The 27,915-nt window shown below is 35.3% G+C and overlaps 1 protein-coding gene across 2 annotated transcripts in view; it reads right to left on the bottom strand.

Annotated features, from left to right (window-relative positions):
* Nucleotides 1–27,915, bottom strand: part of LOC143229748 (uncharacterized) — a 63,069-nt gene that overhangs the window by 6,286 nt on the left and 28,868 nt on the right. For both annotated transcript variants that reach the window (XM_076462502.1, XM_076462504.1), the window contains 3 exons: nucleotides 5,519–5,792; nucleotides 622–649; nucleotides 37–94 (listed from right to left, as the gene is read on the bottom strand). In XM_076462502.1, the coding sequence (XP_076318617.1) occupies nucleotides 37–94; nucleotides 622–649; nucleotides 5,519–5,792 (360 nt within the window). The remainder of the gene's footprint in view (nucleotides 1–36; nucleotides 95–621; nucleotides 650–5,518; nucleotides 5,793–27,915) is intronic.

The following is a 27,915-nucleotide window of genomic DNA, read 5'->3' as shown; positions in this document are numbered from 1 at the left end:
TCACTGTACATAGAAACTAAAAAAACAGAAGCATACCTTGACAACCTTGAAAGTTATATAACTGAGAAGAAGGTCTTGCTGGAGGTGGAGGAAGCTGTAAATATAGATTAGGTGAAAACTTCACATGAAGTGGATTATGAATTTATTCTTCAAGATATAATAGCTTTACATTATAATAAACGGTTGTGTGTTACTCCAACCATTCCAAACAACAAGCAACTTACCAATTTTTATATCGAACGCTATTTTAATTATCCCAAACAATAAACAGCTTACCAAGCTGTACATCATAATAAAAGATCATTTGATATTCCAGTTATCCCAAAGAATACACGATATATCAAGCTTTAAATTATAACTATTCATTGTACGTTATTACAACCATTACAGATAATATTAAATTTATCAAACTTTACGTTGTAATAAAAGATCGTCGGCTATTCCCATTGTTCCAAACAACACACAGCTTACCATGCTTTACGTTGCAGTGTCAAATAAACTACATGCAATAAATATTGATTTTTCTCATTTGTTAACCTTTGAATTAAAGAAATCTTATATATTAAGAATGTTTTGAAGAACCGACAACGAAACACAACATGTTTGCTTCATTCCACTCACCAGGTTACTGATGGTTGTCATCCAAGACCTGAAAAGTAGAAATATGCATCTTATAATATTTATTGTGGTAAATATTTAGTTCTTATAAAGCGATCTTAAAAGCTTTTCATGGTGTTCATATATCATTTACACAAATACACGAATTTTAAAACAATAACTGGTGCTAGTCTAATATATTAAAAAATGATGTAGACCTGTGTTAAGTAATATGTAACTCTTTATACAAAGGTTTGTAAACTGATTTGTTTGCTTTAGTGCAAACCTACATCATGGGATATTTGTGTTGTGTCCAACGCGAGTACCGAAACCCAGTTTTCAGCGTTATAATAATCAGTCTGATCCACCGGGCGGCGGGGCTTTTGAAAAAGTAGGTGTTAGACAAATTACATCCAACTGATACAGAGAAAACATCTTATTCTTACAAATTGTCAAAACGTAATATGTCTGGAACTGAAATAACAACAACAGCTAATTAAACAAGTGGATTCAGTAAATAATACTAAATGAAAATATACGGTAAGAAAAGGTTGTGCTCTAATTTTAGTCGAAATATTTATTTTATTAGCACACCATAAGTGTGACAATAGCTCGTAGAAAAACTGGAAATGTCGCAAATTTCATGCGGGTTTTTTAAAGCTTATGTCATTTGTCTTTTGATTGTGACAACTAAATTTTCGATCTCAATCGGAATTGACTCCCCTCCAGTAGCAACCAGGTTTCAATACCTATCGTGGGCAGATTACAGATAACCCATTGTGTAGCTTTATGCTTGATTCTAAACAATTAATAAATAGATTAAACGGAACTGAAAGATCATTGTGTAGTTTTTGTCGACTTTTATACTGGTGTAAACATATCGGGAAAATATGTATTCTATTTCTAGACACTTTTCGACAATAACAGTTTCTCTAGACTTTTCAAAATATATTTTTTCTACTTTGTATATCAGGCCCGGCATGGCCAAGCGTGTTAAGGCGTTTGACTCGTAATCCGAGAGTCGCGGGTTCGAATCCCGATCACACGAAAACATGCTCGCCATTTCAGCCGTGGGGACGTTATAAGTTACGGTCAATCCCACTATTCGTTGGTAAAAGAGTAGCCCAAGAGTTGGCGGTGGGTGGTGATGACTAGCTGCCTTCCCTCTAATCTTACACTGCTAAATTAGGGACGGCTAGCGCAGATAGCCCTCGAATAGCTTTGCGCGAAATTCAAAAAACAAAACAAACTACTTTGTATATCAGCCCTCCCGAAGTAAGTACAACAGTTTCAGGTTGCCTTTGTTTTTTTCATCGATATAAAAACAGGATTGTTTCAGCATTTTAGTTTAAAATAAAACAGCTACAGTTTATCATAAATCCAAAACTTATACGCTAGTAAAATGAAATGGGTTTCGCTAAATTCCTGTAACTCTATCATAAAGAAATAAATGAAAGTAAGTGAAACACTTATCATGAGTCACTATCATGTCACAAAAGGTCTATCACACTTTAAAAGGATAATCAGCATACACTTATATAATGAAGTGTCGCCATTGGTGCGAGCCATGGCGCCACGTGCACTATGATTAGAAACTTCATAGTTCGTTCACTAGAAATGACTTGAGAAATATGTCACAGTCTTTTGCAAAAAAAAAAAATATTGATATAGTGAGAACAGTAAACGATATCTATATATGCAGAGTAGGTAATAACATTTCTAAGAAAATAACCTTCAATGTTTTCCGTGAGTATAAAACATGCACAGCAAAGTATTTGCGACAGCAATAGGCTTAGAAGAGACATTTCTAGAGCAATCCAAAATAATGCTGGCAACTACAAAATAAAAAATATTAAAAAATAAACAATATTCTTCCTTCCATCAAATAAACATTACAATGAAGTTGGACATGTTTCCTTCGATCTTCAACTTAATAATGAACAAGGGTTTGAAGCTGACGAACACTTATCAGCTTCCAGCTACATCATGAAACGAACATGTTTCTCTCTTGAGAAAGACAGTAGAAAAAGTGATATTCCATTTGACACATATCTAAATTTTGTAATATGGTCTTGGAACTGATATTTACTACAATGTATAAACTATGGGAAAGACAGTCGAAACGTTTCGTCTGTGGTTTGCCTTTACTTCTTTTACACAAATAAAAGTTATAGTGACAGTTATGGTGCAAATTAACAACGCCTCATCACTACAATCAAGAACAAGATGATAAACAATAGAAAGAGAAATTCCAAGAGTAATACGGAACCTAAAATGTTGTCTTCATAAAGTGCGATTAATGTTTAGTATACAATTAGTAAGTCATGCTACTTGTTATTTCTAACCAATGGTTGATAGAACTATACATTGTTTAGTTTGGTTTGTTTTAAATTTCGCGCAAAGCTACACAAGGGCTATATGTGCTCGCCGTCTCTAATTTAGCAGTTTGAGACTAGAGGGAAGGCAGCTAGTCATCACCACCCACCGCCAACACTTGGGCTACTCTTTTACCAACGAATAATAAGATTGACCGTAACATAATAAGGCCCCCGCGGCTGAAAGAGCGAGAATGTTTGGTGTGAGGGGGATTCGAACCTGCGACCCTCAGATTACGAGTCGAGCACTTTAACTATCTGGCCATGCCCGGCCACACATAGTTTTGTACTGTTGACTTACCAAATGGAACGGCACTAGCCAGTGACTCCCACTTGTGATGCGGCTACTCTTAACCAAATAGATAAAATTGTGAAATGTATTGTATTTGGAATCTTCTGGTATCAAGCTCAGCACTCTTTACAACCGAGCTCCACAGTAAGATGAGTACGTTATACAAAATCGATTTTTTGAATGTCACAAATCAGTGAGTCACGTGACAACAACAGCAATAAAATGTGGGGTGGACGATTTTTGTTGTTTGGCGAAATTTGACGCGAAGTTACGCGAGGACTATCTACTCTAGTCGTCCTTAATTTTGAAGTGATAAAGATTGTTTATTTTGAATTTCGCACAAAGCTACTCGAAGGCTGTCTGTGCTAGCCGTCCCTAATTTAGCAGTGTAAGACTAGAGGGATGGCTTGTTTGTTTGTTTGTTTGTTTTATAAATTTTGCACAAAGCTACTCGAGGGCTATCTGTGCTAACCGTCCCTAATTTAGCAGTGTAAGACCAGAGGGAAGGCAGCTAGTCATCACCACCCACCGCCAACTCTTGGGCTACTCTTTTACCAACGAATAGTGGGATCAACCGTCACATTATAACGCCCCCACGGCTAAAAGGGCGAGCATGTTTAGCGCGACGGAGATGCGAACCCACAACCCTCAGATTACGAGTCGCACGCCTTAACACGCTTGGCCATGCCGGGTCCCTGTGCTACAAAATAAGCTTCATATGCAGAATATTAATCTTAGATTGCATTATATTCTCTGTGTTTACAACGACTCAAGAAGTGCAAAAATTCCACAAAAGACGTTTTTTTTTTCTGTAAATTTCTTCTTACATTTATTTATAATGAAATTCCAAAGTGCGCCAAATCAACATCATGGAAATCAGAAGCCGTGGTGGGCAAAATGTTCGAGTCTGGCTAATTAAGGTGCTAAAATTTCTTTCTAAAATACTCGTTTAAACAAGAAAATGTGATTGCACTAACTCGCTTTTACGTTATTTGGAAGAACAGTTAGTAACGTTAGTCCATCATATACCTATTGTCTGTCGTATATAAATAACACGTTACGTCTCTGTTTCTGTCAGATCACGCTATTAACTTCTGTCACAGAATCTTAATAATGTGATTACTTCTTATAAATATTCATGAAATAGGAAAAAATTTAGTTTCATTTGTCTGTTTTTCACTTGTGTTGCATAAAATATGTATGTTAAATTATAATTTCAAGCATTTTCCAACAGTATTTCACTTTCACGTAACGGCTACAACTTAGCGGAGTGATTTTAAAACTCCCAAGTGCTCGTACTGATCTTTATTTTGAAAACATGTGCTTTTTTAAAGAGTTTGTATGCTTCAAATTTCGTCTTTCAAAAGCAAACATGCATTTAATGCAATCTTATTACTAATTCGATGTCAATGTTTGTAGTCACCTTTAACCCTGACTCTTTTTCATTGATAGTTATTCACAAAAAGCACGATTTTAATTTTAATTATGAACTAGAAAATGGCCAGGGAACATCTTATAGTAGCCTTGGGTCAAGTAATTAGTTATATTAATGGACTGATGGACACAAATAAACAATTTAACTAACGTCATTTCCAGAACTGTACGCTTACTTTTGCAATTGTTTCTAATACAGAATCGAACGAGTTTATTATTAAAAAGTGCATTGTCGTTTGCTATTACACTTATAAACGTTTTAAAGTGGAAATGACCTGTGATCAGAATTTAAAGAGACATTGAACCATGGTAACGTTAAAACAAAAATAAAACAGATTGTTCGTTGGTTGAAAACTTAGAAACAAGATTGATCCTCTTAAAGCATATTTATGATCAGCTCTGGCAGACATTGTGTAACCAGAACATTCAAAGCGAACTGTATATTTTTTGTAAAAAAATATTATTTAGAGTAACGTCAGCAGCATATATCAACTCCAAAGTCACGTTTACTTATACTGAAAATAAATGAAAAACATCACTTCTCTTTATAAACAAATGTAAAGTGTAATACATTTTTACATGAAGAAAATATGATAATAGAACCCTAATATTATAAATTTCATTTAGATGTGTCTTTTTTGCTATTATATTTTGAATCAGTTCATCATTCTAAGAAGCAAAATATTTTTAGGTTTTACAAGTTAGTGAAACATCAGCGAATGGGTATGTAAGTTTACTCAACAATAGATCAGTACACATTAAGATGACGTGTTTCAACGACTTCTGTCAAAGAATACTTATTACACATACGTCTACTTACATGACGTCTTCTTCATGTTTACAGAGAAACCAATAGACGGCCTCCTTTCCTTTGGTTCCAAATGCTAATAGTTGTGAAGTTCTATAGCCATTTGGTAAAGCAGGTCTTTTCGGAACACGGGCTGTGAAGGGACCATAAGCCATCAATTCTGGTGCATTTTTGATAATGATACTTCCTTCCGGTTCCATCTTATCCTTGTCTTTAAACCATACGAGAGTGCTATCATTGAAGAGCATGACATATTCCTCCTTCCAGTCTTTACTAAATATACGCTCTAAAATAAACGAGTGGAAATCATGTTAAAATTAGCACGTTACTGAAAACTGATCTCATACATGTTTTTTTACCTTTAACCACTATCAGCAATGTAAAAGTAACAGAATGGAAACCAGATAAAAATTAGCACATTACTGATAGTTTATCTGACATGTGCTTTTACCTTCAATATTTATCAGCGATGTTAAAATAACCAGGTTAAAATTAATACATAGATTATGACTGACCTAACTCGTGTTTTCGCCTGCAGTCAGTATCAGTGATGTTAAAATAACCAGTAAGAAACCAGATTTAAATTCCCACATTATTGATAGCCGATTTTACCCTCATTCATTATCGACGATGTTAAAATAACTAGTTGGAAATCAAGTTAAAACTAGCACATTACTGATACCTTATTTTACACGTTTTTATCTCTATTCATTAGCGGTGATGATAATATACCTGGTTGAAACTCAAGTAAAAGAAACAAATCACAAACTAGTCAAAAATTGCTCTGAATGAAATATATTTACGAGAGATTTTCGATATGTTCGTGTTCAGATCTGTAAAGGAAAGATACATTGATTTAACTATTTTTCACCATAATCTTCTCCAGAGTCTACACACTTGCGCCTGTAGTACTATAAAACCTTTATACCTTTCTGGGCTCAGCATGGCCAGATGGTTAAGGCATTCGACTCGTAATCTGAGAATTGCGGGTTCGAATCCCCGTCACACCAAACATGCTCGTCCTTTCAGCTGCGGGGACGTTATAATGTGACGGCCAATCCAACTATTCGTTGGTAAAAGAGTAGTCCAAGTGTTGGCGGTGAGTGGTGATGACTAACTGCCTTTCCTCTAGTCTTACACTGCTAAATTAGGACGGCTAGCACAGATAGCCCTCGTGTAGTTTTGCGCGAAATTCAAAACAAACAAACAAACTTATACCTATCTGAAAGAACTAATCTTTTTGGTCCTCAATCCATGGCTGGATGGTATGTACTAGATCATCATCAGTCGGAAACCTTAGACTTTTCAGAAGTATTCTAAGGTTAGAAAAGAGAAAAAAAATACTTGGAACTAAAGCCGGTGAGTAAAGGGTGACTGAGTAATTCGAAACCAACATCATGGATAGTGTTCAAAGCAATAAGCGATTTATGACCTGGAGTATTGTCCTGATGGAAGATTACTCATTTTCTTGGACAGTTCTCTTTTCTTTTCTTTGATTTCTCAATGAAATTCGTTGATTAAGATACACAACAATTTCCTGTATTTGTTTAAGTTCTTTCCAAATAATCAACTAGTAAAACGCCCTTGGCATTCTAAAAATTGATGCTATGACTTTCTAAGAAAAGGAATGTGACTTGAATTTCTTTGAGTGAATGAGCTCGGGTGTATCTATTACAAATTTTATCTTTTTGACTCCGGATCGAAGTGTAAAACTTGAACCATAATTGCAAACCTTTCAACACGTTTGTAGAAGGCGTTGACTTTTAATAACTCGGATCAGTTTCTGCTCAGATGACAACATTTTTGGAACTCATTTGGAATTAGCCTTGCTCGTGCATAAACTGTCACTTAAACTTCTATCTACAGTACTTTTATCGATTTCCATTTCCTCTGCTAACTTCCTAATGGTAATCCTTCTACTGCATATAACCAAATCACCGAGGCAGCTAGTCATCATCACCCACCGCCAACTCTTGAGCTACTCTTTTACCAACGAATAGTGGGATTAACCGTCACATTATAATGCCTCTATGGCTGAAAGAGCGAGCATGTTTGGCACGACGAGAATTGGAACCCGCCACCCTCGATGTACGAGTCGAGTGCCCTAACCACCTGGTCATGCCGAACTGTTACTGTTAGCGTTTTCTACTAGTGCTACTTCCACATCCTGGTGGATTTCCAGAGATGTCATCTTTTTTTAACAAACTATCTGATAACGGCACTAGGTTCGATCTCCTCCGTAACATTTAATATTATTCACTTGTTTCCTTCAAAAATTCACAACACAAATTAAGCTGGTTAAGTTTTATGTTACGTGTTGTTTACTCGTTAAAAGATTCAAACTTAATATTTATCAGACAAAATCATAAATTCTCTTTTCTTTTGTTTTATTTTTAGGTCGGACCACGAACTTTTCGAACAACCCTCATAAATCAGTAAATTATTAAATCTTCATGCCCTTTTATTAGCCATATACTTTAAGAGTTTGCCAATAAAAATTAATCGTTTATAAAAATCATACATGAGAATTACTCTGGAAAATGCCTAACTGAACGTAACTTATTACTAATATCAACCAATTTTGTCAAGTATTACGGTGTATACTTGTATTATCTTAATAAGATCTCCACATAAACTATAATGTCACTAGGATACAATGATCACAATCTTGTGGTTGGTATGACTTCTCCTCACCTATCAAGAATAAAAAAAAATAAAACAGAAATATTTCAAAATAGAGTAAATTATTTTTTGTATATGTTGATGTTACGTATTTCCCAAAAGTATAATAAAGGTAAATCTTGAGAAACCAGGCCAATGTACTGTCGAAATATGTAATACATTTTCTAAAACAAATAATACTATACCTAAATATTGTTGGCTGTTAATTTACCACTATGTTAGAATAAATGTGTTTCCCCACACTGGTACAGCGGTAAATCTAAGGATTTAAATCAAAGGCTCGATTCCCCTCGGTGGACTCACCAAATACTCCGCTGTGGCTTTGCTATAAGAAATCATACACACCCAATCTCCACATATAGCCTGAAGTACACCTTCTGAACCACCAACATGATAACATGGGTGATAAAGTGGTTCCGGATCTTTCGGAAATGATTCAGAACTGCTGGTATTTCTTACCGTTGTGACATTTTAACCCTTAACAGACTTGTTTCTATATCGTCCACTATTGGCAGAGTTCACATATTACATGTTTTTAAGTTTACGCCTGCTACGACACTCAGTTAAAAAAAAACGGAAAAAAGGTTAAATTACTCATTTACTATATAAAATATACAGGAAGACCCACCAGTAACAATTTTTAAAATTAATTATAATATTGACGGGGTTTTTGCTTAATGTTTTTTGTGTGATGCATGTTTTATAACCAGCAAAGTTATATACCTTCAAACAATCGGATGACAAATAATATAGAAAACGTGTATAGAATTCGTGGATAAAAAGATTCTAAACACGAGAATACGCTCGCAGATATATCAGTATTTTTATCAATTTCACACAAATAATATGAAAGCAAACAGTGATTTATATATGTACATATATATACATATGTAAGCACGAGTCTAGGGAAGGCAATATATGTGTGCCTAATATAACTGTATATATAGTCACATCATGATATTAATAAAAAGACTAAAGTCATAACTATTAGAATAAATGACATTTTCCATTTCGTACAAGACAGCATCATGGCCTGGATTTTAAAAGATGAATTATTTCTTTATGAACATAATATTTACGGTGTGTTTTACAGTGCTCCAATCATAAATTTCATTTATTACCAAGAAAAACAAGAATACAGTATTACAGATTCTATTTGAACTTCTATGATGTAACAACTGAAATTATATATTTTAGACATTTTGACAATAAAGTCTGAAAAAATAACCTTTTCTTTCCAAATAATAATATAAGAAAAAACTTTTTATTTCGGCCAACGTTTTGTCCTAGCGACTCCATCAGGGCTAACAAAGAGAAACCTTTCTCCATTCTTGAAAGCAATTTATGATTGATTTTGTTTGAAGAGGTAAAAGTACGACAGATGTTTCAAGAGCATTATGTATTTAGTATAGCATATCAAGTACAGACTGGTAAGATGCTACAGATTTTAACTCGTCCTTGGTATGGAAGACAAAAAAGTCATGTTTCAGTTTGTCCTATCTTAACAGAATTAAAATCTTACCTAGAAAGTGGCAACCACAAACTGTAGCCATTGTTTTACCAAATCCATCTTGATCGAGACAACTTTCTTCCTTTTGTGATTCACTATGATATAGGTACATTTGAATTATTTTGTAACTTTCTATTTGATTTCCAATACCATTTGAATGAGCCCTAATTATTGTAGCTTATACAAGTACAAGTATCAGCCAGTATTTTATTTCAACTGCCTTGATGGGGATTACAGTAATATTACTTTATGCACACTGGACTAGAAATAACCAGTAAAAAAAGAGTGTTATCAATATATAGTTCTTGAGGGTGAAAGTTGTTTTAGCGCAAAGCTATACAATGGGCTCTGTCTACCAAGAGGAATCTAACACTGGATTTAGCGTTTTAATTAAGTAAAATTACCGCCGAAACACTGGGGTACGTTTAAACCAGTCTATTGTTTTGAATAGTTTTCAATAGTCATTCTTAGAACAAACACAAGACAAGCCATCTCTGACGAGAGGTTTCTTTACGGCGTCGTAATGGTTAATGTTGTCGTGTTAGTTATATTTATTCTTTTAGTAATCGTAAGTTGTTTCCGCTACGATACATCTCTCTTTGCAATAGTTAATATTCTACTGCTACAGTATATATTTATCATAGGTTCAGGTTTATTTTGCACTTTTACCGAGAGTAGGTTATTTGTTTGTATTTTTTGTTTTTGAATTTCGGGCAAAGCTACACAAGGGCTATCTGCGCTAGCCATCCCTAATTTAGCAGTGTAAGACTAGAGGGAAGGCAGCTAGTCATCACCACCCACTGCCAGCTCTTGGGCTACTTTTTACCAACGAATAGTGGGATTGACCGTCGCATTATAGCGCCCCCACGGCTGAAAGGGCGAGCATGTTTGGTGCGACGGGGATTCGAACCCGCAGCCCTCATGTTACAGTCGGTTATTCTGCGATAATTAAAGTAGCTTCAGTTGTTCCTGTTACTCAGTATGTTGTAGATAATATCATAGTTCTAGTCACAACAGTGTAGAAGTTTTGCGTGTCTACAGACAAAATAAATAATTAATTGTTCAATAATTCACACATATCATTATAGCTCCAGTAACTACTTACAAAGTAGTGTATTATTATTGTTGTTTAAAGAAAGTTAATAAAGTGGTTTTGTTCACATTCTTATCTGATTTTAATCATAAATTCAACTTTAAAGTTAACGCTGTTTGTGTAGATAAATAAAATAAACCTCTTTGGAATGTGTTACCAAATACTAGTTGTCTTTTTTTGGCTTTTCTGGACTTAAAATTATTAGATGAAAACACTCCGTCTGAGAGACACCAACATAACCAAAGTAATAATTATTTACTGCTTACTTGCCAAAAAGTTAAATAAAAGGAAATTAATTTAATTATTATAAATAATCTTCCCATGACAACTTTTATTTTAACGCGTGTGTGTGTTTTTTTATATCAAAGCCACATCGGGCTATCTGGTCAGCCCACCGAGTGGAATCGAACCCTGATTTTAGTGTTGTAAATCCGGAAACATACCACTGTACTAGCGTGGGGGCTTATTTTAACGCATTTTAGTTTTAAGCAGTGGCTGGGCTGTGGATCATAAAGTTCTAAGTTAGAACAACAATATGTTACTAAGCAATCCACACTTTCAACCTTTAAAGCAGCCTTTACAGATCCAATAATTCACTTAATTACGAAAGCGAAGGTGACCCATCGAGTAGCTTTTTGCTGAACTTCAAACATACAGTTTAATTACATATTTTGTACAAATTATATGTTAACATTCTTAATGTTCTGCTTTATAACTGAATTACTGGACTTGTATTAATTTAACACACTTTTACTTCATATCCTTCTTAAGAAGAATCATACACTTCCAACAATACAAAAGATAAAAAAACAAAGTGGGAATTTATGAATACTTCTTTTCGTTATTAACATGAAACATTATTACTGTAATTACATGAATTACCCTGAAAGAGGAAGAAGAGTAAAATAAGCCTGACCCTTCCAGGTCCTGAAGACCTGAACTCCGATAAAGATCACACAAACATGATATATTTTTTGTTTGAAAGTTCATTATTTCTATTTTTGAGGTTGACTAGGCACGAACACAGAACCTAACAGAATCTGGTAAAGTGGTGATTTGTTTCGGATTTTGACGACTGGTAAAAAGCCTTTCTCGAACAATCATGATAAGGATGAAATATCTATGATATTGAGCTTAAAGTACTTATTTACTTAACATTAGAAAAGACGTCATGCATTAGATATACTCTCCTTAGCGTTGAAAATCAATTAAAATCCGACGGACAGTATATATCATCACTTAAAGATATTACTGAATGGCCAATATGAAGCTCTTTAAAAGATAGATACCACTTTTTAATAGCGTATTCTGAGAAGCTGTTGCTACCACCTAATATGTCTCATTCGATGTATGTTATCAGCTCTTTTTAAAACAAGCTGGAGGGTAATTTGTTTTCGTAAGACACCCTGGATGTTAGATTTAAGCTTTTAGTGAAATACGTTGGATGTTTATACATTTATATATCACTTTTCAGTAAGATATCTTGGATGATATAAATCAACTCTAATAAAGAATCCTTGGGTAACAGCTCTTAAAAGGGTGATGGATTTTAACTGTTAGAAAGACATATAGATGATGGATTTCAACTCTTAGTAAAATATCTTGGATGGTATACACACAATCTCTTCTAAAGACACCTCAGAAGATAGATATCATTTGTTATTATGATTTGATTTTATTGTAGATACCAACTGTTAGTAAAACACACTGAATGTCAACTCTTTATTACTGTTAACCTAGCAAAAAATTTACAAGTGAAAAACCCAGGACATTATCTGTCAGCCTTTAAATAGTGCTAGTTAATATGACCATATATGGCTCGTAACAGCTCTTCGTTAACATTAACCAGGAAAGGAAACCAGCTTCTCATTGAATTTAACTAAATCAAGAACCTGAAAGATTAAGCATCAGCTTTTAATCGAGTAATTTGGAATGACTAACTTAACTCTTCATTTCTATTCGTCAAGTAATAAATCCATGAATAGAGATGTTACCACCATTAATAATTGTGGATACTTGTTCTCCACTGCAGTTAACTAAGTAACAAAACCAGAATGTTACCAATATAATTAATCACATAAGATACCATGCTGTTAAATATCAGCTATTCTGTACAGTGGATTTAGTGGTAAAACCACTATGTAGGCGTCATTGTTTATCATATAAGATACCAGAATGGTATATATCGTCTCTTTGTTACGGTCAATCATGTGGTAAAACCAAGATCTTGCCATTTTAGTTAGTCACATAAGATACCATGATAGTAGATATCAGCTATTCATTGCTATCAAACAAACGTGGAGTTCGAGATGGTAGATATTACCTTTCATCAATGTTAATCCAGTGATAAACTTAAAATGGTGGATATCAGTTGCTCATAATTTTAGATCTTTGAATGTTACTAACTCTGAAAATACTTACTAAAATTAACATCATTTACTAAAGATCTGTCTGAAACTTTACTCAGTTACAGAAACATGGTCATGATAACAGTAAAATAACTTATCCATTTTTCAAAATAATCCTTGCAGTACAACACACCCTTTCATATAAAATCCATTTAACAATCAAATCATTTCTTCACCAGGAAATAAATAAAGAGCAAAAGTTAACTGTGTGTTCAACCACATTAACTCTGTACATTAATTTTATCATAGAATATTGAAACATACCTATCCTCTCTAAACCTCAATATCACTAGAACTGATTCACATTTCAAAACCAAAATTCACAGAAAAATCTTATTGTCACCTCCACATCCTCTGAAATTTACGCGCGAAACAAAACGTAACATATTTAAGAAAACTATTTTATGAACCAGCCTTACTCACCCAACAACCTTAATGACAAACTCAAACAATACATCATTAACATCAATTTTTTCTCCCAAATTGTACAAATCATTACACTCAGAAACCTCAACCAGGATTCCAATTGTATATATGAAAGAACTAACGACAAAACACTAACATGCTTTTCAGAAATCAATGACAAAATAACTAACATTTGAAAATAAAACTTTGCCTCAAAGACAACATTTCAGTAACCTTTCTTCTTTTTGAATTTCGCGCAAAGCTACTCGAGGGCTATCTGCGCTAGCCGTCCCTAATATAGCATGTAAGACTAGAGGGAAAGCAGCTAGTCATCACGACCTACCGCCAACTCTTGGACCACTCTTTTACCAGCGAATAGCGAGATTGACCGTCACATTATAACGTCCCCACAACTGAAAGGGCGAACATGTTTGGTGCGACCGGAATCCGAACCGGCGACCCTCAGATTAGGAGTCGCACGCCTTAGCCCACATGGCTAGGCCGGGCCTATATATTTGATACTTGTGAGGTATCCACTTTTACTGAAAAAAATCCCAAACTCATTTCTGTTACTAAATTACTTTAAATACTATTACTTGCTTTGATGCATTATGACCGATACTGGGTGGCACCCAAATATTTCCTTATGATAACCTCAACCACGTATATATGTAAATCAACTTATCGTAAAATGCAGATATACTGATCGGTTGTTTTGTCAACAACCAAGAGTAACATTTTTGAATTCTAATATTGTCGTCTCCCAGAACACAAAACTATAAAAAGAAAGACTAGTGAGCTCAGACGTTTGAATTTGGGAAGTCGGATGTTGTGTGAGTTGTACCAGGTTATAAGTGAATTATACTTGAAGAATTGTGGGTTTTGTTAAGCAGATTTTGTGGTAATTTCAAAAGTTTGTCTTGTTTTGTTGTGGTTCTTGTTTCTATGTCTGTGTGTGACCAGATTATGTTCTTCAGGATTTTGTATGAAACTAAAAGTTTTAGAAGTTTAAGCTGTATACACTGTGGAATTATGAACCCGACATTAACTTTTGGAATTGTGAATAATATCCATAAATAAAAGTTTTCTCTCCGATAACTTGGCAGTAAATTTGAGGGTTGTAGCGGGAAAACAAATGTTGAGTTATTCTCCGTTGAAATAGCACGAGTAACTTATTGTGTAGCTTTGTTTTTAAAATATCAACATTGGAAAAATGAGTAAGTTTAAAGGTTGTAGTGATTGTATTAAACATTTCTTGTATTAAGAATCCTGATATTAATGTTATAGAGCTGAAGATCTAAACCTGTTTGGCTTTTCTTATTTCGGCTCATCATGGCCAGATGGTTAAGGCGTTCGACTCGTAATCTGAGGATCGCGGGTTCGAATCCCCATCGCACCAAATATGCTCGCTCTTTCAGCCGTGGGTGGGGGCGTTATAACGTTACGGTCAATCCCACTATTCGTTGGTAAAAGAGTAGCCCAAGAGTTGGTTGTGGGTCGTGATGACTAGCTACTTTCCCTCTAGCCTTACACTGCTAAATTAGGGAAGGCTAGCGCAGATTGCCCTTGTGTAGATTTGCGCGAAATTCAAAAGCAAACTTTCTTATTTTAACTAAACTTTAGTATTAAGTAGAAGCATGATGGAAAATATTTACAATGCATCTCTCAATTAATCTCGAAAATAGAAATAGAAAATATTGGAACACACTCCTGCTTACATTTCTTTTACTTGTATAAAAAGTATTGTTACATTCAAGCACAGAGTGTGCTGAATACATCAAAAGCACATAAAATAGTAATCAAAATATTTTTAAAGTAGGAAGTTCTGCTTTGTTTGTAATTAAGAACAATGCTACACAAGGGGATATCTGTGCTCTACATACCACTGGTATCAAAATCCGGTTTCTAGCGTTATAAGTCCACAAGCATACAGTTGGCCTATTGGGGGTTATATAGGAAGTTGATAACTGTGAAAAGTTTGCGATTCTAAGAAACATAGTTTATTTAAAGCAAAACTACATGTCCTTCAGTGGCTCAGCGACAACTCTGAAAGATTATAACACTAAACATTAAGTTTCGGTACTCGTGGTGGACACATCTCAGATAGCCCAGTGCGTAGCTTTGTTTTGGAAAACAAACGAACAGAGTTACACTATTTTTTATATTTCAACATTGAAACTCTAAAGTTTTAAATTTCATTGAACAGATCCTGTGATAAACAACCTTTAGTAATTCGTTAAACTACAGGTTTAAAATGATCAGCTCACAAAAATAGTTATTGTTATTGCTTTTCCGTGAAGGAAAAAAAAATGATAATAATATTCTCTTATCCCGACTCTTTCAACTAGTATAAATCCTATATACTTTAACATATCATCTTATCAATAGGGTTTATTTGTTTTTGATTTTCGCGCAAAGCTACACGAGGGCTATCTGCGCAAGCTGTCCGTAACTTAGCAGTGTAAGACTAGAGGAAAGATAACTCGTCATCACCACAACCACCGCCAATTCTTGGGTTACTCTTTTACCAACGATTGACGGGATAGAGTGTCACGTTGTAACGACCCCACGTCTGAAAGAGTGAATACGTTTGGTGGACTGGGATTCGTACCCGCGACCCTCATATTGCGAGTCGGGCGCCCTAACCATCTGGTCATGCTGGGCCCTATTAATAGGGAACATTTAATACGTAAGTCGATTAGGTTCCTAAACCTTTGTGCTATTATAACATTTACTAAATCTTTGTAACGCTTGACAGGAAGTTGTAGAAGACGTGTGTGTGTGTTTTTTCTTATAGCAAAGTCACATCGGGTTATTTGCTGAGTCTATCGAAGGGAATCGAACCCCTGATTTTAGCGTTGTAAGTCCGTAGACTTACCCTTGTACTAGCGGGTTGTGTTGTAGAAGATATTACTTATTCTATTATGTCATTATGTATTCATTCATTTCAGACTACGACTGAAATTAGTGAATTTGTTTTCTCGTATTCTTATGCGCAAAGTACTCAAGCTTAATATTTGAAACTTTTAATACAATTTTCTACGATAAACACAAGTGGTACTTTTAACATAGAAAATGGTATAAAAAGTAAGGAACTAAAATATATACTGAACTAAGAATGAGTGCATGAATATTCATCAGTTATAAAAATTTTGGGAAAAACATTATTTCTTTTGCTGTTATATTCGGAACAATATTTCTTCGCCAAAGTAAACACACCTTAAAATTTGGTACCGCACATTTTCAGAGATTCTGATAAAACGAAGTCCAAATTCTCTTTAGCTCCTCGTTTCAGGCAACAAAGAGTTGTCTTTCCTATGATTTGTTTCGTGAGTTTACTAAGTAGCAATAATAAAAACAATGACTGTTTTATACTACTCTGGTAAAGCTTTTACTTTTCCAGATGGAGCTACAGTCAATTTTAACGGTGGTTGAAGTAAAGGTGTAGAAACCTCTGGAAATATTGAACGACGGAACTCGGTTGATTTGAATTCTTGTCCATGTGTTTTTTTAGGTTTCTTCACTGTTCTTTTCGACATTGTCACATTATTATTCACTTGGGAATAACCATTCAAATTTTTCAGACGTATTTCGCCAGTTTAAACAGAGAGACAAGGAAAGAAATAAAACAGATTGAATCAAACACCGGCAAGAAACATATTGAACAAAGTTTCTCAGCGTTTTGCATATTGGGGATTAATAAAAACAGAAAATTGAAGATTTTTTACGGTTTTACGAAGTACATGAAAAGTATTGAAATAAATGTAATTTTGGTGTTATTTATTTTGTAGTCTCTTCATTGCAACGATGAACATATAATATCATTTTTTCCCACACTTAGTGCTGACAGCATATAACAGTTCAAACGTAGATTAAAGCCTCATATCTGCTCCTATTTGGCTGGGTGTTTCGGATAATAGTTCCGAAGATCCATGATTTGCGTTCGGTTGCCAGAAAATCGTGCTCCTTACGTTGGGACTATGATGAAATCCTACCATTCAGTCAGAGTAGACTAACATCTAAACGTCAGCGACGAGTGATGTTCAGAGCTGCTATCACTTAAAAAATTGGGTTTGGTTTGCTTTGAATTTCGTGCAAAGCTACACGAGTGTTATCTACGCTAGCCGTCTCTAATTTTGCAATGTAAGATTAGAGAGAAGGCAACTAGTCATCACCATTCACCGCCAACTCTTGGGCTACTCTTTTACTAATAAATGGTGAGATTATAATCAGTGATGTCGAGAAACCCACTTGTTGAGAAATTTATATGCAAAAACGGCTCGTTTGGGTTGAGAAAATATTTTACTTAGAAGAGCGAACAACGTTTCGACCTTCTTCGGTCATCGTCAGGTTCACAAAGAAAGAGGTAACTGACCGGAAGCTGACCACATGTTTGAAAGGGGTTGTGTAACTGTGTGTCGAAATGTAGAGGGCGGTATTAGATGTTTGAACCTGATGATGACCGAAGAAGGTCGAAACGTTGTTCGCTCTTCTATGTAAAATATTTTCTCAACCCAAACGAACCGTTTTTGCATATAAATGGTGAGATTGACTGTAACATTATAATGCCCCCACGGCTAAAAGGGCAAGCATGTTTGGTGAGATAGGGATTCGAACCCTTGACCCTCAGATGATGAGTCGAGTGCCTTAACCACCTGGTCATGCCGGGCCTAAAAATTAAGGAGGGGATAGCGTAAACAGTATTATGTGAATTTCCGAAATAAGCAAATGATACCGTCGAACAGAGTCCATATTTTTAGCTGTAGATTCATTATTTTTTTTCAGTTAGTTTAAAGAGTCTAAAGATCTTCTGTGACTGCTTTCTGGCTTGACCCGGGGTATTTTTCCTCGTGATGATATAAATATTTAGGTGTATTCCACTAGGGAGACTTGCAAATATAAGGTTAAATTTCACACCTAACATACGTCCTCATCTCAGTGTATGTAGCTACTTTTCCCGCTACAACACATTCTACTTTGTAGCATTTGCAAAAATTGTTTTTTATTTATCTGTCGTATGCAACTTTCGTGTTTTATTCCTAGTTCCTGAATTTAAATATCAAATTCGTTAAAGTATTATAGATAACCTTGCATTAAGTAAAAACACAAGTAAAACACGTTTTTGACTCTACAGAATTGATGTAATTTAATGAAAACCGTACACAAAGTTGTTTATTTGTTTCAGTGCTATATAATATCTGTGCTCTGTCCACTACACGGAATCGCGTCCCGGTTTTTATTGCTGTGTGTCTGTAGCTTATCGCTGAATCACTTAGGGACAGATGTTTGAAAAATACATTCAAACGATTGGCTTTCCATCTGTGCTTACATTGTATAATGTGTTTTTTTCTTCCCGGAAGTAGAAACCTCGTAATTCAGTCCTTGTATACAAAGTGTTCCGGAAACGAACTGAGATGAAGTTTTATTCTTTTAACTTTTTAAACTTAATTTCATGTCTTGATTCTCGGTGGCATTAATTTTTGGTTTATCACTGTGATGCATATTAATGGTGTATTACCCAATTCATTGACTAAAATCTCCTTTGATTTCAAAGTTATGGTTAGTTCAGACGGAACTTTATAACAGTAACACATATTAATTGTGTATTACTTAAATAATCAACGAAAATCTCCTTTGATTTCAAAGTAAGGATTAGTTTGATAGAAACTTTATTGGATCTGTTCAACCTACTAACGTTTCTGAGCCACCATTTGGTTTTAATACCAGTGACTGCTGATGAAGTACGACATTTACTATGTAACACTATCTCGTTATGAGGTGGAAGAATATACTTAAGATAGACTTAAGACTCATCGCATTAGGTGCAAGTCCTTTTGACAGAAGAGATGGGATCATTCAAGCCAGAGCGTCTAGCAGGCAGATTTAGCAGTACAGTCCGATATGTGCTTAACAGACGCATTCATACGCATGTTTAAGCCTCCACAATCTTAAAAGTATCTGCCAAATAACTTTGGCACTGGCATCTCAATTGTTGGTCTCTGTAGTTGCTATCACTATCCAATAACAGTGATGTAAACCATATCAGCCATCCAAAGTTTAAAGATATTATTAAGGATGACGTGGCCTTCTTGGAGTATTACAGAAGAGTAAAGATCTAAAACAGGAACAGATGGTGCAATTACGGACATTATTGACGAATATTATAAGAGCAGCTTAATAGTTGGAGTTGTTCTGAAGGTACAACATGAATGAAACATCTGCCAGCTGAGGAAAATTATTGAAAGTGTGGTACTAGGCTAAATATACAGATGATATCGCACTATTCACCTAGACTGTGTGCTCTGATATGCCATTAACATATTTTAGAAAAAACAATATCCTCCCAGACATGTTTATCGAGACCTTAATACGTAAGCTATGTAACGGCAACGTATTGCCAGATCTATTCAAATACGGCTGAAATTGCTTTCATAGCAATACAGTTTCAGGTAATCACATCAAACAAGTCATTGTAGACAAATAAGTAAACTACTGTAGCCGCAGTGGCTCCACCTATACCAGTACCTGCTTCTGATAATCGTATTTACCAGCAGACTTTCATACTTTCTCAAAGTTTGTTACCATAACTTTATCACTATCACAGCAGTTATGATAGTGCAGATGGTACTGCGAACATGAAATTCACGGTGATGGGACAAATAGTTGTTTATACCCAGTTGTGCAACAGGTTTGTTAAAAGTAAAGAAACCTTGCTTGGATTTTTCAATCAGTTAAGACAAACATTTCAGTTTGCCTGTGTCCGAAGGTGTTATGGCCAGGTCAATTGAACAAGAACTTGCTACGTGTGTCTAGAATGTAAAGTCTAATTATATTTTAAACAGTAAAGCTGACAAAACCTTATCGATCGTTAGAGCGAAACCAGATAGTCTGTTTAAAACCACTATCACACGCGTTTCAGATCAACTTTTAATAAATAAAGATAGGCTCAGAGTTAGCAAACAAGCACTTCACTACTTCACTATCAGTAATGCTTCCAACGGAATTGAAGTAATCATTTTTGAACTTCCTTCAATGACCGGAAATTCTATTATATATATGAAGCAGAAATTATCAAACAGAATATCTTGTGGTACAGGTAGCCAGTTATAACTGTGCAATAAAAACCAACCCACTGTCAATGAGACAGAATCAAGAAACACTGTACTGCGCAGAAATATACAGAGGAGTAAATCGTAGTTCTTAGAAAATCTGTGAGTGATGTTTCGTGGTATAATATTGACTCAGTCAAGTGAATTGTTACCTTCTGCTGAAGTGGTGGAAATAATACACATTAAAAAAACTGTTTTCTGTCCAACTATAAAGATCGTTTTAGCTCAGTTTGTTATTATAAAGAGATGATTGTTCAATCACTAGCTGGGATGGCTATCAGTTTGGTGAGTAAAGGGTAAGACCATTGTCACCAGAGTGCATGAAAGCCACTGATTAAAAATTATTCAAACAATCTCAGAGTGACGACGAACAAGAAAGGTGTTGTCCTTTAGTTATTGAAGAGACAGTTTATCTGTGTATTCATTCACTAACACTGGAAGTTACGTCATCACACCAAACACGCTTAAATCAACGTTTGGGTATGGCTTATTCGTTAGTGTGATGGTCGTGAGACCTAGGATTCATGGTTTGTGTCCTATTGCCGCTAAGCTACTTCATTCTTTGGGACCGTGGATGTGTCATAAGTTGTTCAAATCACACTACATGGTCAGGCTACATACACTGCGCGCCAAAATCTTAAGGCCAATGAACATAAAGAAAAAATATGCATTTTGCGTTCTTAGACTCAACCACTTATTTGAGTAGAGCTTCGAAAGATGACAATAAGAAAAGGGAAAATAAAAATAAAACACATTTTAGCATTTAATAGGAAATGTGAACACTATGAAATTAGCCTAAATATTAGCTGGTCAAAAGTTTAAGACCATACTGAAACAAAGCGTTAAAAGCGGTAAACATGTAACGAAATTTAGTAATTTGTGTACAAGCATTAGCGTTGTCAACATCTCCTGTGTTACATTGGGTAAAAACATGGCAAAGGCTAAAAAGTTGACAGAGTTTGAACGTGGCAGAATTGTCGAGCTGCAAAAGCAAGGTCTCTCTAAACGTGCCTTCGCTGGTGAGATTGAGCATAGTAAAATTGCTGTTGCAAATTTCTTAAAAGACCCTGAGGGATACGGAACGAGAATTTTAAGTGGTCAGCCAAAGAAAATTTCGCCGAGGTTGAGCAGGAGGATTCGACGGGTTGTACGGCAAGACACCAGCCGATCATCGTACCAGATTAAGGCTTTACGGACGCAGAATGCAGCTCAAGAACAATAAGACGGCAGCTACGAGAGAAAAGCTTTAAAAAGCGTAAACGTCTACAAAGGCCACGCCTCCTTCCACACCACGAAACAGCTTGGTTGAACTTTGCTGAGAAGCACCAAACATGGGATGTAGAAAAGTGGACGAATTAACCTGGATGATCCAAATGGCTTCCAACGTTACTTGCACGATAAGGATATCTCACCGGAGACATTTTCTACACGACAAAGGGAAGGAGGTTTCATCATGATCTGGGGTGCTTTCTCCTTCCATGGAACAATGGAGCTTTAGGTTATACAGGGCGTCAAACAGCAGCTGGCTACATTGGCATGCTGGAGAGAGCATCCTTATTGACTGAAGGCCCTCGCTTGTGTGGAAATGACTGGATCTTTCAGCGGGACAACGCTGCAATCCCCAATGCCCGCAGGTCAAGGGTCTTTTTATGGCGAATCACGTTATTTTTTTGGACCATCCAGCGTGTTCGCCCGAACTGAACCCCATTGAAAATGTTTGGGGTGTGTGGCAAGGAAGTCTGTAGAAATGGACGTCAATTCCAAACAGTGCATGATCTTCGTGAAGCCATCTTCACCACTTGGAATAACATTCCAGTCAGCCAAATGCTTATATCGACCATGCCATAGCGAATGTTTGAAGTTATTCGCAATGACGGACGTGCAACTTACTACTAAGACCTCTTGTTGGGCATTTCCTACCCTGTTTAGGACTTCTTTTTGGAATGGGCTTAAACTTTTCACCGGCTAGTATTTAGGCTAATTTCATAGAGTTCACATTTTTATTTTTATTTCCCCTTTTCTTATTTTCATCTTTCGAAGCTCTACTCAAATAAGTGGTTGAGTCTAACAACACAAAATGCATATTTTTTCTTTATGTTCATTGGCCTTAAGATTTTGGCCAGCAGTGTATAGTTAATAGCTCAAGAGATGGCAGCGGGGCTAGTGGGTAGCTGCTTTTCTTCTAGTCTATCACTTTGTAATAAAAAAGTTTGAAACAAACAAATAATTTTGACAACTGGAGTTTACTAGATTGCTAAATATGGAAATATTTAATATATATATATATATATATACTAATATATCTACGGTGTATAAATATATACTAAAATAAAAATTTTATCTCAAAAAGAAATTGTAATAACAAACGCTGTCATTTGAATATTCACTTGACATGTATACTTCTTACAAGAGTGCAGTCAAACAAGTCACAAAGAATAAACTTAACTATAAAAAGGAGGTAGGTTAGTGCTAAGAAATCCTTGTTTTTAATCTAATATTTAAATCATTTTAAGTAACTAAGCTTTTTTACGCTTATTCACAAAATAAATATAAGGATTTTCTTTTTGGGGACTTAATTACAATATTCAATATCACATATGACAATATTAATGATTGTATGTAGCTTCGATGACGTTCATTATAATACAGACTTATATTAAATTAGATATGATGCTTTGACATTATTCATGACTATAATTTAATAAACATTGCATGCCCTCGCACAGGGCGCTCACTCCGAGGGGCGCAAAGATCGACACTGTAATTAGCAGTTCTTGTCAGTCTTACAAGGACAAAGGACTGAATACAATGTTAAAATAGGCCACAGTTTTGTCTAGTTTTGTTTCCCCTCTACTGAAGTAAGAATAACTGGGCCTATAATTTTCAGAGTAACTCTTATCACCCCATTTAAAAATAGTAATTATTTAAACAACTCTCCAATTTTCACATTTTCTATCGATCTACCTAAAATGTACGGGATAGATTCAATATTTGTTCTCCGATATTAAAACACCGGATGTAATCTAAGTTGTTGTTTTTTATTCTTACTTAACATAGACGGATAAATAATTACAGGATCCAAGTCAATTTCTCTAGCGCTGTCAGAAAGAGAAAGTATGTTCTCTTTTAGCAATGGAAAAGAAAATATAAACGGCCAGTCATCTTTTAGCCTCCAACAAATACCTTTCAATGCGCATCTAGTCAGAGAGTGCTCTCCTGAGACGGTCACACATCTATTTCTACCCATAAATCTATCGCAGATAGCCCTCGTGTAGCTTTGCGCGAAATTCAAAACACACCAAAACAAACAAATCCATAAATCTCACAAGAAGCTCTCTGTACTTGTTTAGCTTTTCTGATTTATATTTCCAACATCGTTTTACCCTACATGTTAATACTACAGGTAAAAGATAAAAAGACAGAAGGATTAACATTAAAGGTAACTCTCAGAGCATAAATAGCATACGGAAAGCGCTTTTAAAGATACTTGTACCGAAATTACTACATACCACACGAAACATATTTTATAACATAAAGACTATCAAATGTATTAACGTCCTTTGTTGTCACACACACACAAACGTCTAGTTAAAAAAATAGACTAACAATAACATTTTGAAAAACAATTATATTAGAGCATAATTATGAATTATGTTATTCAGAATAATAAAATAAAATTATTTAATTATAACGTTTCGGAAAAATACTCTTGTCATAGTGTTTTCTCGACAATCTGTATAAATTATTTTATTTGGTGTTTTAACACAATATTGCCCCCCAGTGGGACAGCAACATGTCTGCGGACTCACGCCACTAGAAACCTGGTTTCGATACCTGTTCTTAATTTCAAACTAACAAAACATTTTTTTTAAAATTAAAAGCTTTGTTTCTTGTTTTAACAAACAATGAGTTGGTTCAGGTGATTGTTCGGGCCATATGAACGTAGAGATGTACAGTATCATAGTCAGCGTACAAAATATTAAGTCACAGCAAGAGGGCGTGATCTAAGTCACCGTCTAGCAGAAGTGTTATTATCAAAGTCCGTTTACTTGGCCGACTGTACAAAGATATTTTTGTCAGTGTTTATTAAGAGTGAATAATGAAAAGGAATGGATTTGCCGCTAGGACAACTATGAGCGCTATTTGCTGGTGACAGTCCAAGAAAAAACGAAGTTGATATATAGGTTTGTAAAATGATAAATATTTTCAAAACTATTTAAGATTTAACTATCGGAAAAAATAATCTACAAAGTACGTAACAAAAGTTATCGTGTAGCAGTGGAAAATCGGTTTATAAACCACTTATCTTAGGCATAAATAGAAAAACACAGCTTTTTTGATGTTTATACAACACACCGTGGACATATACAGTATCTAAAACGTTTCGCATTCCCAAACCAGTATCTTACCATTTTTATAAACCACTAACCTACCTATCGTTTAAACCGATATCCAACAAATTCTCTAAGCTAATAACATACCATTCGTCTAAACCGATAATCAACTAATTGTTAAACCAACAACTCACCAATCGTTTAAATCGATAACTACTAATTGCCTAAACCGATCACTTACCAGTTGTCTAAACCAATAACTTATCAACTACCTAATTCGATAACTTGTAGACTCTCGTCTTTCACTCGTAACAGCACTCAGATAATGTTTCTGAGTTGGTATGTTTTCTTCTTTCTCTCTTACCGTGAGGATTTGGGAGGGTCTGTAAAGCCTTATAAGTGTAGTGAGTGTTGGTATAATAAGCGTAAAGTAAAGATGTAGTGTGAAATCACCTAGCCTAGAGTCGAGAGCATAAAGATGGGAGATATTTCTAAGTTGTTTATTTTCTTTGATACCTCGACAGAGAAATGTGCACCATTTCCTTTGGTCAGTTGCTGAGATTTTCCACTGGTTTGGACCAATTCCAAATACTCTCATGTTTTTCTCCCATATGTCCTTGAAGCGCTAAGCTGGCTTTATTCCATCTATTAGTTCTTCATAGACCGTGTTCTTGGGAATTTGTTCACTTTCCGTTCTCTATAGATATCTCAATCTGTGTAGACATTTTTGTTTGAGGAGTGCTGTTCTGCTCTGGGTTGAACTTCTACATTCGTTACTTTGTTTTGCCACTTGATATTTAGAATTTGGTATAGGTAGCGTTCATGGAGACTAATTAGCTTATTCTCTTGGTTTTCATATGTTGTCCGTATTTTACTGCTTTGTTTTACCCGGTGACTCATTTGTCACATGTTTTTCTACTTCTGGCATAGTCCCATAAACCCAGTGAAACAGGCAGGTCCTTGCAGTTCGACACCTCACCAGCTGTAGTCTGCTCAGCTAAGGTATAACCAGTGAAAGATGAGGATCCCTCTGCCTAGCGAAAATACTTCATCACACATTTTTTCACGTCAATCAAATATGAGCTTATAACTGCTACCTTCTGTGTTGTGTCTACGCTAAAAAGAATGGATGGAGTGTCCTCTCCATTTGTTAAATGCAATAGCCTGAGCAGTTGATTACGAGACTCTATGTTGTCTATGTATCAGTGTTTTATTGTTCCCGTTCCACACCCAACTTTACTAGTTGTTATTTTTTACCAGAAGAGAAACGGGGATCATTACATTTGGAACAAGACAAGAACAGAGGAGATATTCCATCTGCTCACCTATCGGGACTCCATTACTCCTAAAATGGCTATTAAATATTTTTTCTCAATCTTCTGGCAACATTTTCTCTGTCAACTGTGATAACCACTAGTTTGAACATCTTCCCAAGTAGCTCAATGTGTTTTCCGGATCTAACCTATTAAAAAAGTGTGCGTCACGTTACCCTTACTTTATCTTAATTTTTCGAAATAGGAAAAGTAATAAAAACCAGAAAGCATTTTCCAAATAAAATAGTTCGATTACTGTGCACCCATTAAGATTTTAGTGACAGGATGCAGTATGGCCGTGTGGAAGGTGCCGTGCAACCTTTTAAGTGTTGTGAATGCTGGTATAACAAATCTAAAGTAAAGACGTAGTGCAGGATCACCTAGCCTAGAGACAAGTGCATAAAATGTATCACGAAATTAAATATATCGATTCAATTTTAAACTTAAATCGTTTCTGAACTGAGCTATTCTATGTTATCAATGAAAACAAACCTCCTTAATCAACGGACACTCTAAATTAATAAATCAACAAATATTTTTCCATTATTGTTGTCTATACATTTCATTTTATACTCTTGGTACACAGACAAACAACAAGATTAAGTTATACTCTTGCTACTATGCGACTTCACATGAAAGCCATTGTTGGAATGTAGTGTTATCTAAACGAACTTTCTATGTACTAACATTTTTTAACCTAAATGATTTTTACTGATGAGTATTCTATGAAAACGCCATGAATTTACTTGATGAATTATTTTTGATCGGCTCCCAAAGGAAGTTACTGACGTTTGACTTCCTAGACTGTATATTTTTGCTCTTTGTTAGTCAAGCTTGATTTCACAAAAGCTATTTACTTCACTTAGCTATGATGTATGAGTGTAGGGTGTATTACGGAGTGGGGTAGTAGTACTTGTCCTGTCATTTCTGATGGGCCACACGCCAGTAAATAAATAAAGAGCTAACTGTATACCTACTTTTGCCACACCCTGTATATTAAACCCAACTTTTCTATTAAACTTAGTCTACTGTCTTGTAAATTGAAAGGTGTTTTAGACTTTTAACAAAATATAACTCAAAAACCAATATTCATTCATCGTTTTTCTATATCTGAAATAAAAATGTTTTTCAAGGTAAACAAGTTTTTTTATATATAGATTTTTAAGTGAGTTTAGAATATCCAGAAAAGACAGCCAGTGTCAAAACACTTTGTTGTGTTTTGTTTTTTGAATTTCGCGCAAAGCTACACAACGGCTATCTGCGCTAGCCGTCCCTAATTTAGCAATGTAAGAATAGAGGGAAGGCACTTAATCATCACCATTCACCGCCAACTCTTGGGCTACTCTTTACCAACGAATAGTGCGATTGACCGTCACATTATAACGCCCCCACGGCTAAAAGAACGAGCAATTTTTAGTGTGACGGGAATTCGAACTCGCGACCCTCCACTTTAAAGCATTATTTTGTGCAATATTTAATGAGTAATTTGTGAAGGTGTTTTTTTTCAAATGAACAATCTTTCCGGACTAGACATATAACTCCAGTTTGTAAAATC

Source organism: Tachypleus tridentatus, chromosome 10 (assembly GCF_004210375.1).
Source record: "Tachypleus tridentatus isolate NWPU-2018 chromosome 10, ASM421037v1, whole genome shotgun sequence".
Taxonomy (NCBI): domain Eukaryota; kingdom Metazoa; phylum Arthropoda; class Merostomata; order Xiphosura; family Limulidae; genus Tachypleus; species Tachypleus tridentatus.
This window is presented reverse-complemented; position numbering and strand designations above follow the sequence as displayed.